This window comes from Pituophis catenifer, unplaced genomic scaffold, assembly GCF_029215685.1.
Source record: "Pituophis catenifer annectens isolate HBS135680 unplaced genomic scaffold, rPitCat1.0.hap2 SCAF_1, whole genome shotgun sequence".
Lineage (NCBI taxonomy): Eukaryota > Metazoa > Chordata > Lepidosauria > Squamata > Colubridae > Pituophis > Pituophis catenifer.
Window position 1 is genome coordinate 176553022 of NW_027256881.1, and position 18899 is coordinate 176571920.

The following is an 18899-nucleotide window of genomic DNA, read 5'->3' on the forward strand; positions in this document are numbered from 1 at the left end:
TGAGCTTTTGCAGGAAGCAATTAGTTCATCTGGCCGATTCAAGATTTGAAAATGCTGTTTGTGATTCTGTGCCAAGTTTGGCCTTGCCCTGCATCTGGAAATTAGCTCTCTGGAAGCATTCCACGTGAGATAGGTGGGTGTTGATAACCTTCCTCTGAAAGACTGTTTATCAAGCCTTATGGATTGTAAATGAAAGTAAATTACAGTTGTATAAATAAAAGAGGTTTTCCGGGACTAAGTTTGTACTGTTTACTTTCTAAGGAAGCCTAGGTCAGAACAAGGATTCATTTTAGGATGACTAACCAGAGTTTGCATGTTGGAGGTTCCTAAAGGAATGTTGGGAAACTCTGTATTTTAAAGAACATTTGAGGGAGGGGTGCAGAATAGCCCTTCTCTGCCTGAGGCTGTAGACCTGGCACCAATGAAAACACTGTTTGTGAAGCAACTGATCAACACTGATAGGGTAAGCCACTAGTATATGAAAATAAGAGCAAACTCCACTCCCTTCTAGTACTGATGATATTACCTGGTTTGGTAATGAAACATCTGCAAGACAATCATCAAGCTCAGAGACCACCAAGGACCCCCCAGTTCAACCCTGAGCTACAAATATTCTCTTCTATTGATAAACACTTTTTGGTTAGAGGGACTCAGAGCCTGCTTTATATGAGATAGCTCCCAGTGGATTTCATTCTAAATTTTGATATGATTTCTGTAAATAAGGAATGTAGAATTATAATGGCTGAGTCTTTGATCCTTCATACATCAAAAAAATACAAAGCTAAGGGATAAACAAATAAAAAACAAAAGGTTCAGGCAAGAAAAAGAGTGAAAGTGTAAGAAAGAGGAAAAGAAGGAAAACCAAAAAAGAATGAGTTCCAACTTTTTTTGGTACAGATATAAGTAAAATATATACCAAATTCTTACTCTAAGATTAACATTTGTCTACATTATTTCCATAATCCCATATCTAATCATCAAAGCCCAGATCAACTTTTAATTTTAGTTTCTCACAAAAAGTCCAGTAATGGTTCATATCGCTTTAATCACTATTTGTTAAGGAAACCACAACTGATTTAATTGCACCAAACTCTAAATAAAATAGGAATGGAAAATCCTAAATTCTAGTGTAGACCATGCTTCTCAACTCTGGCAACTTTAAGGTGCATGGACTTCAATTCTCAGAATTCCCATGGCAGCATGAAGTTCGGCCATCTTCAACTTGCCAAGACTGAAAAACATTGATCTATAGATAGGGATTTTTCCATTCCTCTTTTACTGGTTCTTACTTACTTATAAGCAATCATAATGCAAAATCCTCACTTCCACCCCATTCCAGAGCAACCACCATTTCCTCACTAACCTACTTTCCAGCTCCGTTCTCCTGTGTGCAGAATAACAAAAGAAGACCATGTGACTACCAGTTTAAAAAAGGTTCAATCAGACCTTCCAACTTCTCAGGGAAAAAAAGATCTCGCAAAGTTGGAAGGTCTGACTGAACTGACTGATCAGCCTCCCAGCTGATCGGTGCGGCCGGTCCATTTGCCTCCCAGCTGATCAGCGCAGCTCCCAGTCATGCCCCTGCAGCCTCCCCACCCTGAATGGCAACCCCGGGGGGGGAAGGGGGAGGAGTGGTGGGAACAACCGGTTCACCAAATTACGCAAAAAATTAACAACAGGTTTGGTTGAACTGGTGCAAATTGGCTGAATCCCACCACTGGTTTCTTGTCATTAAAATTACAGCTTAATAACAATTTTTGGATGTGTCTGGGTCCCATATGCCAAATCACACTTTGTTAAGAAATATGCCTATGTTTTGCAAAATTGATTTGGGTTTGATTTAGTGAGCAATAATTATTTGGATTATAGCCCAATAATTTATACTATCCAAATTAAACTGAATAAAATCCATCTTCCAATTATCCAGATGAACTTTATGCTCTTAGAAATTTATCATGCCTTGAACCCAAGCAGTTATATGTTTACATTACATCTATCTGACTTGGGAACTTTTAGTTCCTGTCTCAGCCTTCAAAATCCCTATGACATGAGTTATCTGATCTATGGAGTCTAGAGTTTGATGTACAATTTTGAATAGACTGCTTTTGCTGGAAATAAGAATTTATGTATGGTAGCAAATTGATTTATATATAGATATTTCTTTAAGTAATTTAAAATGTGCATTTTATTTACAGAATAGAAAAAGTCTAATAATTCAATAAGAATCCATATAAAGTGCTAAAATCAAGTTATACCTGAGAAAACATAAGCACATCAAAGAAATATAGCACACAAAATGAAAATCGACAGGAAATAATGGCATACATGAAATTGGACTTTTACTGAATCAAAGAGCTTTCTAGTCATAGATAATACCAAATAGCACTATGTTATACAAACATTTAAAGTGGTATAACACATAGAAGGTGTTTGAGGAGAGTGATTTAGCAAAAACATCCCAGACATCCATTACATTCATTTTTTCTTCTATGAAAAAAATTATTGAGAATGGAATTCCCTGATCCACTAATTTAGGTACTTTATCAAAGAGAGCAATAATGTTTGTTCGACACAATCTGCTTTTAACAAACCCATGTTGGCTTCTAGTAATCACCTTGTTCATTCCTAGGTGCTCACAAATTTGCTGCTTCATTACCAAGTTTCCCTGAAAAAAAGATCCTGTCATATTTTTTTGAACCCTGAAATAAGCGCTTGGCCTTATTGCCATGCGCTCAAAAGCCCGATTGGACTTATTATCAGGGGATGTCTTATTTTGGGGGAAACAGGGTATCTTTTCTAGGATTTTCCAAGGTATTGATGTCAAACTGATTGGTCTGTAATTTCCTGGTTCCACTTTTTACCCTTTTTGAAAATTGGAACCACATAAGGCAGGGTGTCAAACTTGATTTCATTGAGGACCACATCAGGATTGTGTTTGACCTTGGGGGGCCAGGGTGGGCATGGCCAGGGTGGACATAGCCAGCTCATCACTCAGGTCGGGGGCACCTGTGGTGGGCCAATCACTCTGCCAGCGAAAACAGGCTTCCAAGCTCTGTTTTCAGCTGCAATGGCTTCTTGCAACCTTCTGCTAGCAAAAACGGAGCTTGGGAGGGCAGCCCGCGGCCGTTGTGAACTCCATATTTGGCTGCAACAGCCTCCTGCAACGTTCTGACTGGCAGAGGCACTGCGGGCCAGTCCTTTGCTGTTTTCAGGGCAGCACCGCAGACCAGATCTTTTTTTTTAATGTTTTATTTACTTTATTTCAATAAGATGTAAAAATTCCATTTCAATCAAACTGTGTGTTGTCTGGGTACAGTTGTTTTTAGGCAATTGTAATCAAAATGCTTACAATAACATTCATCACAATAACATTGATACTATAATAACAATAATATTTAGCTTGTCTATTTTATCAAATTTTCATTTTAACATTTATCCTTTTTATGTCCCTGCATTTCTAACTTCTGTTTTTATTGTCTAATCATTGCTAAAATAAGTTCCGTGTCAAAAAGTATTCAGTTTCTTCTTTGTCCTTAATAGTAAGCATTAGTCTATCAATTTCTGCACATTCTAATATTTTCTTAATGACACTCTCATCTGTTGGGATCTCATCACACCTCCATTGTTGAGCATATACAATTCTAGCTGCAGTTAATACATGTAAAATCAAATATATAGTCCCTTTGTCATATTTTTCCAGCAGAATGCCCAATACAAATATTTCTGGTTTCATGTCTATATGCTGCTTCATAATTTTTTCCAACCAAGTATGTATTCTCATCCATTTTTTGGCTTTTGGACATGTCCACCACATATGGTAATATGAACCTGGTATTTGATTGCATTTCCAGCATTTAGCAGATCTATCCTTATACATTTTTGCCAGTCATGTTGGTGAAAAATGACATCTATAGAACATTTTATACAAATGTTCTTTATATGCAGTTGATATAGTCAATTTAACATTTCTATCCCACAATTTCTGCCATTTGTCTAGTTCTATTGCATATCCAAAATTTTTAGCCCAAACAATCATTGTCTCCTTTACCTGCTCACTTTCAAGTTTAATACCTAACAAGTAACAATATATTTTCTTTATCAGTTTTTCATCCGTTCCAGTTAATATCTGGTCCAATTCTGTTGATTCTTTATTGAAACCATACATTTTAGCATCTTTCTCATATCGACATTGTATCTGCATTTGTGGCAGGGGTGGGTTCTACTTACCTCCGCTACCGGTTCACAACGGGAGCACGCACACTTCTGCACATGTGCAGATCATTCATGATGACGTCTGGGCGGGTGGGCGGAGCCTCCCGCCACCATTACTACCAGTTCGCAAGAACTGGACCGAACTGGGACCAACCCACCACTGATTTGTGGCCACTATGCAATGTCCATCCCTTGTTCCTGCTTGGTTTTTAATTCCCCTTTTTCATTCAAAATATCTTTACAAGCTTACAATTTTTTCCATATTAATAACGTTAGGATGTATCAGTGCTTCCATTGTGGAAAGCCAGACTGGTATTTTCAAGTAGTGTTGTTTTTTAATTTTAAACCATACTGATAACAGTGCATTTCTAACATAATGTCTGTGAAAGTAACTATGTATCTTATTCCCATACCATAAAAAAGCATGCCAACCTAGTTGAAGGTCGTGTCCTTCTAAAGTTAATAGTCTTTTATGCCTCAAATTGGTCCATTCTTTCACCCATGTAAGTACCGAGGCCTGGTAGTACAATTCCCACTCTAGCAGCCCAAAGCCCCCTCTTTTTTTGGAGTCTTGCAATATTTTCAAACTTATTCTTGCTTTTTTCCCTAGCCAAATATATTTTAATATTATTTTGTTTAATTCTTCAAAATACTTTTCTCCAATTGTATTGGAATTGTTTGGAATAAATATAATAGTTTTGGTAAAATATTCAATTTTATAGTAGCTATTCTTCCTATTAATGACAATTACAGATCTTTCCATTTCTCCCAATCTAGTTTAATTTGTCGCATCAGTTTCATATAATTGTCATCTTTAATTGTTGCACATTATGCTGTTAATTGTATTCCTAGGTACTTTACTTTTTTAACCATCTGTATATCAATTCTTTCCATCAACACTCTTTTTTATGTATCTGTGAGATTTTTAACTAAAATCTTTGTCATATCTTTATTTATTTTCAGTTCTGCAACTTCCCCATATTCTTCTTTCTGATTAACTTCGGTCCAGTTTTTAATGGGTCTTCTAATATAAAAACCAAGTCAACTGCAAATGCCTGTAGCTTATATTTCTCTTTTTTTATTTCCATTCCTTTTATTTCTTCATCTTGTTGAATATTTCTGGCTAAGACTTCTAAGGCACTGCGGGCCAGATCTAAGCACTCTCTCCCTCCTAGATGGGCAATATTCAATGTATATTCTTGATTTTTGTAGCTCTTTTACCTTATGGTTTAAAACCAAGCCTAATAATGAAGGGCAAAATGCAACTATTAAATACATTCATCAGTATTTCACTGACTTTTAAATTTACTATTAGTGGATAGACAAATAATCACATCCCATCCCTACGAAAGTTTTGGATATGGCTTCCAGAGACTTTCCAAACATTACAGCCAAACTGTAATATTTAATGTGGCAAATGGAGAACATAAAGATATGCTGAGTAATCATATTAATTTCATTCACTAGTTCATCTTATTTTAATGAAATACGAGCCTGGTGGCGCAGCAGACTAATAGCCTGTTATTAACATTCAGCTGCCTGCAATTACTGCAAGTTCGAATCTCCCCAGGCTCAAGGTTGACTCAGCCTTCCATCCTTTCTAAGGTAGGTAAATTGAGGAGACCCAGTTTGGGGGGCAATAAGCTTACTTTGTATAAATATACAAAAGTATGAAGGCTATTGCTTAACGCATTGTAAGCCACCCTGAGTCTCCAGAGAAGGGCGGCATATAAATCAAATTTAAAAAAAAATTGGACTTTCTTCCCCTTGCAGCATTCCAAGGTTTACAAGCATCCAAATTCAGTCTTCAAATCCTATACTAAAAAATGAATGGAATGAAGAGAGGCATGGGACTAAGTTAGCTGTAGGAAGGATGGGAAGATGGGCTATATTAGAATGGAATGGAATGGAATGGAATGGAATGGAATGGAGTGGAGTGGAGTGGAGTGGAGTGGAGTGGAGTGGAGTGGAATGGAATGGAATGGAATGGAATGGAATGGAATGGAATGGAATGGAATGGAATAGAATAGAATAGAATAGAATAGAATAGAATAGAATAGAATAGAATTTTTATTGGCCAAGTGTAATTGGACACACAAGGAATTTGTCTTGGTGCATACGCTCTCAGTGTACATAAAAGAAAAGATACATTCATCAAGAATCATAAGAGAATGGCAAAGAGGATTGAATAAATTTGTCTGGAATGAGAAAAAGCCGAGAGTTAAACTGAAAATTATGCAAGATGTTCCAGAAAGGGGAGGCCTTAAACTTCCAAACCTACAATTATATTATGAAGCAGCAGCTTTGACGCAAGCAAGTGATTGGTTTGGAAGGAAAAAGATTGGAATATTGAATATAGAAAGTTTTGATCTTGAATTTGGTTGGCATGCTTACTTATTTTATGAGAACAAAGTGGATAAAGTATTCAAAAGCCACATACTTAGAGACTCTTTGATGAGAGTTTGGAAGAAGCACCGATTCAAATGGGATTACAAAATACCGTTATGGTTGGATCTTGGTCATGTCATGTAGAATACAAATATAATGTCACTCGGGGGGGTTTTATATAAAGAAGTTCTTTTTGCAGATGCGGGCAGATGGCAACTGAAGACTTTAGAAACGCTGTTGGAAGAAGGGATTAATTTAACTTGGTTACAGTATAATCAACTTCAATTGAGATGGAAAGAGGACCAAAAAACTGGTATAATGATGTATGAGGAAGAATTGGTTAGACATATAAAAGAGAAAGGTCCAATGCATATTAAAAGGGTTTATAATGTTTTGTTAGAAAGGGATTCAGAAACTGAATTGGTTAAAGATTGCATGATAAAGTGGGCACAAAATTTTGCAGAACCAGTGATGTTGGAAACATGGGAAAAAATATGGGTTCAGAATGTTAAATTTACACAGTCGCAGAATTTGAGGGAAAATTTTTATAAAATGTTTTATAAATGGCATCTAGATCCTAAGAAATTGTCGTGCATCTACCCTAATGTTCAACCAAAATGCTGGAGATGTGATTGCCTAGATGCCACATATTATCATGTGTGGTGGACTTGTAAGAAAGTGAAGGCTTTTTGGATAAAAATTTGGTGGGTCATGCAGAATGATTTGAAGAAAAAAATTCAGTTTTCTCCACAATTGTTTTTATTGGGTATAGTTAAGGGTTTTACATTGGGTGAAACAAAGTTGATATTGTATATGATAACAGCAGCAAGATTACTGATAGGTCAATATTGGAAAAATGAAGCTATGCCTACTATTGATGAATGGACTTTGAAGATGGCCAGCTTGCAGAGATGGCGAAGATTTCAGCATACTTAAAAGATCGCTCACAAGAGACTTATGTATGGGAGTGGAAAAAGTGGATAGATTATGTGCAGAATAAATATCAAACTAGGAAATATCAGATAGCTTTTAATTGAAAGTATCACATAGAGATAGAATAATTGAATTTTGTGAAGATGTGAAAAATATATAGGGGGTGGAGGGGTTCAAGTTTTATAAAATATGTTTTTGATTTGGATTATATTCTGTGGAAGTCCGGGGGGGAGGGGAGGGTTAGGGGGGGTTAGGGAGGGTTAGGGGGGGTCAGGGAGGGCTGGGGGGGGAAATTGGGGAGAAAATGTAATTATAAAACTTTTTCAATAAAAAAAAAATCATAAGGTTTATTTCTCTTTCTGTTAGAAAAAATGCCAGAGGATAGCAAAATCTTGATTAGCAAGCATAATTGATAAAACTTTATTCTGTTAATAGTTGTAGTGATTTTTGAATTATCTTACCAAATGCAAGCAAAAACAAAAGAGCTTAGTTTATCACAGTTAAAATGAATTCTCATTACTCGGCCAAACCATAATGGCAAAAAATAACTTTATAGAATCTTGAGATATAAGTTATTGCTTACTTTGATTCATTACTTTCTTTAGTAAAATTATTAGATACATTACATAAGTGATAGTGATGTTCTTTTGTGAAATAGTTATGAGACAAGCACACTCTCTGACAAAAGAATATCCAGTAGAAAACAATCTATGAAGCTCAGTTTTACTGTTTGGTTCTTGGTGCTCTCTGAGTTTGATTGTTTCCTTGAAAACATTTTCTTTTCTGGCTAAGTAGCATCACTGGTGCACACTAAAGATATTACCTAACCCGGTAATGTAACATCTGCAAGAAAACAACCAAACACAGAGACCACCAAAACCCAACATCCAGTAAAAGCTTATTTTCAAAATGAGATGAAAGCAAATGTTAATGTCTAAAATGCAATCCTATAGGAATTTACATCACATTTAGATTAATGGGATATTTACTGAGAGTTTTAATTTTAATTTCAATGGGACCTAAGTAAGACTAATTTAGGCTTCTTACTTGATATATGGTCGTCTAGGATTGCTTTGAGTACCTTTGTACCTTTGTTTCTGGATACAATAATATAATTAAGGCCAATTTAATGACATACCTTTCCAATAAATTAGAGTAGGTATAGTATTGTCTCAGTTTTAAAGAAAACCAATTCTTGAATGAAAAACAATGTATCTTACCCCAGCCTATTAAGATAAAACCCCATAGGTACTTGGTTTCCGAAAAGAAAGCCACAAATATTAAGCTGTGTAGATAGAGACCTTCGACCAAAATCCAATAGTAATTTGTTGCCAAGAAGTAAATAAACATCACCACAGTAATCTTGCACCACACCTATTGATCAAAAACAAAAAATATCCAGCAGCTGTATTGGGGGAAACAATTAAATCTAACAGTATACTAACTTCATTGTCAAAAAAACATTAAATAGATATAATGAGGCATTAAAACTAAGAGTAGAGCTACTTATACTTTTCAACTTTTTTTTTGTCTTCTGAGACATACTTAAAATGTGTGACAATAACAGAATTCAATAGGAAAAACATCCCCATTCAGTTACTGCAAAATATTTAAATGCTGCCTGCCTTATATTAACATTTTTTTCGATACCAATGTTGCTTGAGATAGTTCACTGGGGTATACTGCAGCAATAATGAGCAACTAAATTGTGTTGTACCAACTTCCATTAATCCCAGATAGCCAAAGAAAGTGAGAAATACAGCTCAGAATATTTGGAAGGCAAATATTGTCTGTCTGTCTGTATATCTATCTATCTCTATCTTTATCTATCTATCTGATTCAGAGATGTATTTCCTTAAAAAAACAAAGATCTATTGAGAAGTTGAAGTTCACAAATGCACAGGTAAGCAAACAAAGCTGATTCATCAATAATGATCTGGGGAAAAATGTGACCAATGTGAAGTAGCTTTCTATATAGCCCAACACAAGCACTGAACTCCTTAATGTTTTATAGCATGATAGCCCAATCAGACAAAGCAGACCTCATAGTCTGGCTTCTGAACAGTGTAAATTCAAACAACTACCCTGGATTGGATATATCCATGTCAATAAATTGGTCTTCTACTCTAGTGCCAAAAAGTGTTGCCAACAGAATATCAGTATAAGATTTTGTGTAAGGTGGACAGATTAGCTACAAGCAAAGAAAGGGTTTCTGCTACCGTTCCAATCAAAGGTGGGCCCAAGACTCTTACTATTCCTTCAGATGCTCCAGCATGTAAACCAGAGTTAAAAAATGCTACAGCAGGTCAGGTCAGATGGCATTTCTAATCTATGTAATAGGTCATCAAAAAAAAATTATCTTCTACTTTCACCAATCCTGGTTAATTATACTCCCATCCCTGTATTTTCAATTGGGAAGCAATCTAAATGAATATATATTCTCAGATATTGCCATTAAATTTTATTGATCCTAAATTACTTTAAACAAAGGCATATATTTACACAGAAATACTCAGCACAAGTATGGAAACCAATGACTACTGATTTGGGGTCTGCATCACTTAAAGGACCAGAAATTAGTTTTGGGACTGAAATGTTCATGGAACAGACATTGCCTCTGGAATTAATAGCTTTGATGGCTGAGGAAACTCTGGAGTGAGGAACTTGAAAAACAAGAGAGTGCAATACTTACATATTGAGATCTGTCCATTACTGGAGTCTGTATAATATTTTGTAGGTCACTTGTGAGTAGTGAGTCAAAATCTTTGTCTCCAAAATGAGGATGAACAACTTTATCTTTAATAAAAATGCTGATAGCTCTGAGCATGAAAGAGACAAACAAATGCAGATGTATACAATTCCGGGTGCAGTGAAGCCTCCTAGTTGGGGAAAAAAACTTTTTAAGGGGACATAGAAGGATCATATTGTTTAGTGTCTATTTCCAATGAGGCAGTGAAACTAAAATTCTCCCTTATTTTTTGGTCTCTGGCATCTATTGCTTAAAGATGCATTATTTCTGAACATGGTAGTTCCATTTTGATATCTTAATAAATAGCTATGAGACATTATTTACTGGTAGTTTTCCTCTTGAATTTGGATATTTTTTTTAAAAAAAGGAGCCAGATCAATAAGCATCACAAAGTCTTGTGGGTATGAAGTGGCTGTATTAATCTTAACAAACAAACAAAAAAAAGACAAAATGACAATTTTGAAGAGGGACAACTAATACAGATAAGTGCATAATACAGTTCAATGGACCTGCTTTTAAAATCAGAAACTATTTTCGTCCAAGATCATTTGAGAGAGAGAAAATAATCTTTTCTACATTCTAATCAAAAATACCTGTTACAAAACATTTTCTCCATGAATTATTCCATGGATTATATATTTCACATTGCTTCCAGAAATGATTCAGCTGTAAAATGATGTGTTTTGCACAGGAAGGATTGAGCTTGAGCTCTATTGTTATGTCTTTTCAGAGAGCAGTCTCCCAACACCCCACCCCCACCCCCCTGCTGAATAATCCATAATGCTCCAGTTTATACCTATTTTGTTTTGGCTCAACTCAGTGATGTTTGTAAACGGTGGCTTGGAGTTCAGAATGATATGTGATCCCATCTACATGGTTTATTGAACAACCTATCATTGAGATAAATAAAAGTTTAATGTATTGGGTGAATCCAGATTGTTTATACTTGCAGAAGTTTGGTGCTAAACAGGGTTTGGAAGACTGAGATTACAGCCACAGAAGGAGCTGAGAATAAATTTAATCCTTTTCAGACTTCTTTTGTTCAGAATCCTAGGATTTCATCTTCATAAACACTGATGTACCCATTTCTTCTGTTTTTTTTTTAACTGTTCCAACTTACCATACGTGCACGTGTGTGTTTAAGAGAGAGGAATGAAATTTCATCCAAGATACTTTGTTGGATATGGGTAATTCTAAGCCATGAAACTCGATTTTATTATCCTGTTTCATTTATCAATGTCAGCAGAAGACTATGAATTGCAGATGAATGGCGGTATGATTTAGGCCTCATTTAAACAAGTGATTATGAATCAGTGGCCTGTAAGCCAAAATCAGCTCTGAAAGCCTCCCTGTGCATCCCACTCAAGTATCTCATCTCCACTGTTTATGGCTCTTCCCCTGACTTATCTATCTCCCCTTTGGGCTTTAGACCATTAGAAGCTTGAGATGATGCCCCCTCACAATTTCTACTTTTTAATATTCCTTTCTGCTCTACTCTAAAGCTAGCACTAGCTTTTCTTAGTACTCTAATCTGGATGAAACACTACTATATAGATATATTTTATAAATATAAAAATATTTTTATAAATAAAAAATAAAATAAATATGTCTTTATAAATATGACTCCTTCCATTTTGCCCCCCTCCCTGTCATCTAATTAGGTCCCCACTCAGTATCACCTCTGCTTGCTCCAAGACATGGCTTAAGCTTTGGTTTCTTTCTCTCTACAATGCGATATTTTGAGAAAATGAAAGGAAGAAAGAGACCAGATTTGCATCATATTAAGCCATAGATTGCCTTAAACATGGTCTGTAACCATCACCGATCACATATTATGCTTATGACTTAGAAATACAAAGCCTGGGTTCACGTTTCATATCAAGGTAAAGCAAACCATGTTTTGGTTCAATATGATGAGTAAAGCAGCCAGATAGTGGTATGAGGATTAGGGTGAGATATGTGTCTTTGTCTTTGTGTGTTGTGAATGCAATATCTACATAGTTTTTGCCCTAGCTCCACTTGCTGCTACCTCAGTAAATCACTCACCTGAAGTAGCTAATGATGAAAATAGCCACAGCCAGAGAGGAGAAGGAAATGGAGTATCCCACTGTATACATGACAGAGAGACGTTCAAAGAATTTCCTCTGAAGAAACAACAGCAGAACTTCTCAATATCAGTTTTACTTGGGTAGAGAATTGTTAGCTGTGACTTTATCTTTAATTTATTTCATGTTAAAAATCAATAATTTCTTACATGTATTTTTTACAGAACAGAACTGAACCTGGAATGCACTTAACAACTACAGTTGTGATGTTCAGAGCTAGTCTACTAATTTCAGAGATAGTCTAATCATGGCACATTGAAAGATGTCACATATTCTAAAGAACCACATAAAGGCAAAGTTTCTCAGGAAATAGTATGTTAGACAACTAATTTCTATTTTGTTTTTCTGAGCATGTGCCAGATCTCTTCTGTAACAAAAGAGAAAATGACCAAGGGACCTGGAGAAGAAGATCTAACCTGTTTAATTCTTTTTGTCCCATATTTATAGATGGCATCATGTGTCATTAGAGATATTTAGGTGCTCAATATTTCTACAATAGCCCATTTTGTTTCTCTTCTCCTTATCTGGATTAAGAGCCCATACCTTTTGCAGACTGATTTCTGTTTGCAGGAAATGGAGGCACTCAGAATAATTAGACCATGTTCGGTTTAAACTGAGCACATAAGCCCATGTTCCATTTGAATTACAATGTCGGAAGGCCATTCCTGTAAGAAAGAATTAACATTTCCATTAGTTTGAGGATCTTTTTTTCTCCCTGATACTATGCAAGGTCAATAATTCAAAAGGAAAAGGAGCATACCTTGATGATTAAAATCATAGATGTAAGAAGGGCAAGGCACAGCTAAGGTTTTTCCTGCTGACCCCCTGGGCCAGCAGATTAGACCATCCCATTCGGGAAAGCACTCCTCTCCTGCTGAAAAATGAAATAAAGTAGCTGTGAAGAGAAGCCATGGAACTGCTTGAAGAATTTCATTTAAAAAGCACATGAAAAATGTTTTTAGAATATTTCACCCAAATTAGCTGGGAAATGTTACTGATGAATGAGAGAATATACTTTCCATTTCACAAACTGAAGCTATGAACAAAGGGGAACAAAAATACAGGCATTTTCTCTCATTTTGGTAAATAATTGCAATACTCACTTGACTGTGTATATGTTTATTATAGAATAGCCATATTATCTGTTATAGTAGCAGGCTATTGCATCTGAAGAAAGTAACATGCCATCTTGCTTATTTTCCACATTTCTTATTCATTTCATATTTCTATATTTTGCCAAGAATCATTTCATCAGTGCAACCATTCTGTGAAATAGGATGGCTAAAGATTTCCCTCTACTTAAAAGTCAGCCCTACTGCTTATGAGTGAACTGTTTTTTTAGGTCCTAGAGCCACAACCCTGCACTACCTTAACTAGAAGTAATAATCCCACCAAATTCAATATAAAGACAACCAAGTAAATGTTCCTGCTTGAACTCTATGTAATGTAATGTAATACCAACTCTTTTACTCAATAGAGGCATTCAGTTAAGCTCAGATTTAAAGGGTAAAATCCTCTCTTAAATCTCTGGGATTGTACACTCAATGCCAAAACTGAATGCTCAGTGCTCAGAGAATACCTTCTCTGAAAATAGATTAGAATGCCTGTTTGTTCAGACCAAAGTCCCCAAAACAGGACTCTTTTCTTTGGAAGGAAATAAATATAAATTTTCAGGGAAATTCTAGTATCTTTGTAGTTTCCACTCACTTTCACTAAATTGACAAGGAATTCAGCAAGCAAGGGCAAGGTCTTCTTTTGTCTTTTTAAGAGGCAACTATTCGTTCTTCCACTACTCCCGTACCTGCCGAAATGCAGCATTCCGACAAACACAGCTCATAGTACATTAATCTGGGTGTTGTTGCTGTTGTTCTTTAGCATTCTTCCCACTTAGTTACAAGGTCCATATATTTTGTAGTGTGCTTGTTTAGTTCTCACAACAAGGCTTATCTATATATGATGAGGCAAGGGGGATGCAGAGAACCCAATCGGCTTGCTGAAATTGTTGATTTGGGCTGAGAGCAAATCAGTCTCAAATCAGTCTTTCTTCAGAGACTAAGAAATAACTGCCGGTAGTCTTCAACTTACAACTGTAAGGGAGCCTCCCATTATGGTTTGTAAGTTGTGACAGTCTTAAAGTGGATCATTGTGTGACCAACTTGATTTTTTGACCTATTTTTGTAGAGATTGTTAAGTAAATCACCATGGTCATTAAGTGAATCTATGGTCATTAAGCAAAGTGCAGCAAGCCCCTTGTTCAATGTAAAACTGGAAGCAAACACCTGTTTTTGGCAAAAACAACTGCAGGACAGTGCACACTGCTATAGATAAAATATTAGATTCCCATGTTCATGTCACCATTCCATAATCTGCACATTTGTTTCTATGCATATTCGTATGTCTTATATCTAGGCAGTCTTGGATCTGAGCCACCCAGTGCCATCCTAGTTAAGGTAATCTTAGTGCAGTCAACACACCAGCTGCATTCAGATCTCCCAGACAATGTTTGAAGGGGAAGAGGGAGCATCAACATGACTGATACACATAGCTGAAGATAAAACACAGCCAGAAAAATAAACAGCAAAACATATTTTGTCTCCTCAGTTTCATCACTTCAGAGAAGAAAGGGGGTGGAGAGGGGAACTATATTTGGAAATTAAATGTGTGGGAAGCTCTTTTACTAAATGAAATTTTTGCTTTCTTATGTTTCTAAATTGCATTATTCATTGCTATTACAGTGATTTTTTAAAAAATTCAGGATCAGACCTTTCACTGCCTGGCATCAATCTAAATTCATTTCTCTTTCTTGTTTATCTATCTTTACTCATGCTTTATTAAATCACCAGTTATAGTGAACATGGTTTTTTCTATTTCTTTTTTTTTCCATTGTATTTCTGCTGAGATTTAGGTTCTCTTATCCCAGTAGGAGGGAGGTAACTATTTAGAGCAGGGGTGTCAAACTCGCATTGTCACATCATCATGTGATGTATCACAACTTTTTTCCCCTCTGCTAAAACGGGGATGAATGTGGCCAGCGCGTGATGCATCCGGACTGCGGGTCGCAAGTTTGACACCCCTGATTTAGAGCGAGGTTAAAAGAGGGAGGTAACCATTTAGATCTCTTCCTCCTTCCCTCTCTTTCTTTCAGTGATATTTTTTTGCATCTAAGTAGCCTGCCATTCCTTCCAATTTCTCTTTGCAGTTATGATTATGCTTCTTTGGTTTTTCTCAGATTCACTTATAATCAGGTTTTCTGATTTTCAGCTGAGTCCTTAAAGTAGCCTTATTTTTTTCCAGTCTTGTATAGAATAACCTGAAAAATTCATGAGCAGCAAAAGGTGTTTACATTAGGTCCAAGTCTCTTCTGAATCATTCTTGAACTGTGCAGGGTCCAGTGGCTCATTCCTGATTAAAGCCTGACATCAGTGCTGCAGGCAGGCCAGGAGAATATTATGGTTGGGGCAAAGAGATTTGCTGCTATCAGCAGACTTTGAACAATCCTTGTGCCTGAATTTTAGACAAGAGTGTCACTGCGTTATTTTATTTACCAGCTGAGATTCATATTTCTGGACTATCAGACTTTCCGTACCTTGCCAAGAATTGTTATCAAAAGTTACTACGCATGTCTGCATTCTTTCACTTGCTTCACACACTTTTTCCTTTGTTCTCATGCCATGACTGCCGGTTGCTGAAAGGCAGCTGGCCCGATTTATTTTCAAAATGTAACAATTTATCTTTCTTAGTTAGTGAGGTGTTTTATTTTCTTTATAACAAATAAATGAGTTTTATTAGGAAATATTAGAGGGTAATGAAAACATCCATGTTCTCAGCACAGAAGCCTATATATCAAACAATAAGGGTGTATTTCCTTGCATTCCATCCATGTCTACATTTTAAAATAATTTTTAAAATCCTGGTCAGAATAAGAAGAAAATTAAATTACTAAAATACCTCACCTCTTTCTTCTTGTACCTGAGCTGTGAGGTTTTGTTCACATTGAACTTTGGCTTCCAGAAGGAGATAAATCTGATCCTCCATTGTAATGGTATTATCCAATTCCTCCTAATAAAGAAAACCAGTGTGGAAATCAAGTGAGTGATGAATACGCTTCTTTGTGTAGAGCAGTGGTTCTCAACCTTCCTAATGCCGCAACCCTTTAATACAGTTCCTCATGTTGTGGTGACACCCAACCAGGGGTGGGTTTTAAATTTTTTTACTACCGGTTCTGTGGGCGTGGCTTATTTTGTGGGCGTGGCTTAGAAGTCATGTGACTGGGTGGCCATGGCTATGTGTATAGGGACTACTCAGAGGGCTGAAAAAAGTCATTTCTGACAGGTCCTCACACTTTTGACTGGTCCTCACATTTATGACCATCCTCACATTTATGCCCGTGCAGCATTCTTAACAACCATGTCACTCATTTCACAACTGCTTCTTTTCACCATGGTGATAAGATAGGGCAAAAAACGTAAAATGTGAGGATAGTCGTAAATTCGAGATTTGGTCAAAAGTGCGAGGACCAGTCAAAAATAACTTTTTCAGCCCTCTGAGTAGTCCATGTGCACAAAAGGACTACCCAGAGGGCTGAAAAAAGTGATTTCTGACAGGTCCTCGCACTTTTCACCAGTCTTCGCACTTATGACTGGTCATCATTTATGCCCATTGTAGCATTCTTAACAACCGTGTCACTCATTTCACAACTGCTTCTCTTCACCATGGTGACAAGATAGGGCAAAAACGTAAAATGTGAGGACAGTTGTAAGTTCGAGGACTGGTCAAAAGTGCGAGGACCAGTCAGAAACAACTTTTTCAGCCCTCTGAGTAGTCCATATGCATAAAAGGATACAGCAATAGAGAGGGATGAAGGAAGGGAAGGGAAATTAGAGTAGGAGTGAGGGTAAGAGAGGGAGGAAGAGAGGAGGAGAAGGAGAAAGGAAGAGGAAGTAGGGAGGAGAAGAAGAGGGAGAGGAAGAGAAAGTAAGAAGGAAAGAAAAGAAAAGAAAAGAAAAGAAAAGAAAAGAAAAGAAAAGAAAAGAAAAGAAAAGAGAGAGGTGGTAGGTTTAAGGAGAAAGATTGCTGTACAATAAAAAAGATGAAAGGGAAGAAAGCCAACCCCAAACAAATATAAAGATACTAAGATAAAGAATGAATTGTTAAACTTTAAAGAATAAAAGAGAACAAATATGAATAAATAACAATGATTAGAAACACACATACAAACATACAATGTATTTTCTTTGAACAGAGTATTTGGCCGGTTCACAAATTTAAACAGTGTTTAGTAAATTAAATTTACAATTTCTATATTTCCTTTTTGCCATATTTATTCCTCATCTATTTTTGTAAAAAACCAATATTACCCTTCATCCTTATCTCTAATCTTAATCAAATTCAATTTTTCCCTTCTATTCTATATTATACCCTTTCCCATTGTCATCTATTTTTATATCCATCCTCACATTGGTTAATTATGTAATATTACAGTTGTTTAATATAAATTCAACATTTTAATATAAATCAATTAGTTATATAACTATCTTTTTTGTATATTAATCAATATGAACATGAATATTCTAATTATTTCCATGCAATCCAATTTCTTACAAATCAATTAATTATATTTACCAATAATAATAAACCAAATAATTTCCCCCATATATTCCTCCAAACCACAACTTAACCATTTCTGCTTTCAACACAATATACAATTAATAGTATCTTAATTATTACAATTCTCTAGTTAAATAGAGCTTTTTTTTCTTTTGTGTTTTAAAATCTTGAACTCTCCTCTTTTTCCCTTTTTTGGTGAGGAAAAAGAAAAGAAATCTGCCTGCCTAATTTTCCAACGTTGCAGCAACAGCAAAGCTAACAGCCTGCTTTACTTTCAGTTTCATTTTTCAGCATAGCTAGTGGAAAAAAAATCTGCTCCAGCAAGCAGCAGAGCCCTGAGCAAAACAGCTGAGAGCAAATCAGCTGAGAGTCGGCAGCCGATCTAATCAAGGGCTAATTAGCCTATGCTGAAGCTCCGCGGGCCAATAAAATTACAAAAAAACACCGAACCGTTTGTTAAATTGCTGGCTCGCTCGCCCCTCGCCCACCACTATTTATTGGCAATAAATAGTGGTGCGGAGGGGCGGGGCAAGGGGCGGGGCGGAACCAGCAGAATTCTACCACTGGCTATAGGGCGGCCCTTTGAAGCCCTGCGGCAAGAATTTAAACAGTTTTTTTTCCTCTAGCCATCAGCTGGGACTCAGGAGGCAGCAATAGATTGGGAGTGGGCGGGGTAAGCGAACGGCCGGCGATCCAACAGAGCAGAGAGTGAGGGTGAGTGAAGGCATTGGGGGGGCGAGAGAGGACTTTGGCGACCCCTGTGAAATGGCCGTTCGACCCCCAAAGGGTTGCGACCCCCAGGTTGAGAACCGCTGGTGTAGAGGGATACAAATAAGAAGAAAAAAAGCTTTTAATGGTTGTACACCCATTCTGAAACTTCACCTTATGTATTTAATTATAGTATT

General features: G+C 36.5%; 1 protein-coding gene across 1 annotated transcript in view; it reads right to left on the reverse strand.

Annotated features, from left to right (window-relative positions):
* PTH2R (parathyroid hormone 2 receptor) overlaps window positions 1–18899 on the reverse strand; it is a 60575-nt gene that overhangs the window by 30873 nt on the left and 10803 nt on the right. Inside the window, exons 2-7 of the mRNA XM_070956784.1 lie at window positions 16341–16446; window positions 13148–13261; window positions 12931–13052; window positions 12329–12426; window positions 10226–10412; window positions 8754–8907 (exon numbers count right to left, since the gene is read on the reverse strand). Coding sequence (XP_070812885.1) covers window positions 8754–8907; window positions 10226–10412; window positions 12329–12426; window positions 12931–13052; window positions 13148–13261; window positions 16341–16446 — 781 coding nt within the window. The remainder of the gene's footprint in view (window positions 1–8753; window positions 8908–10225; window positions 10413–12328; window positions 12427–12930; window positions 13053–13147; window positions 13262–16340; window positions 16447–18899) is intronic.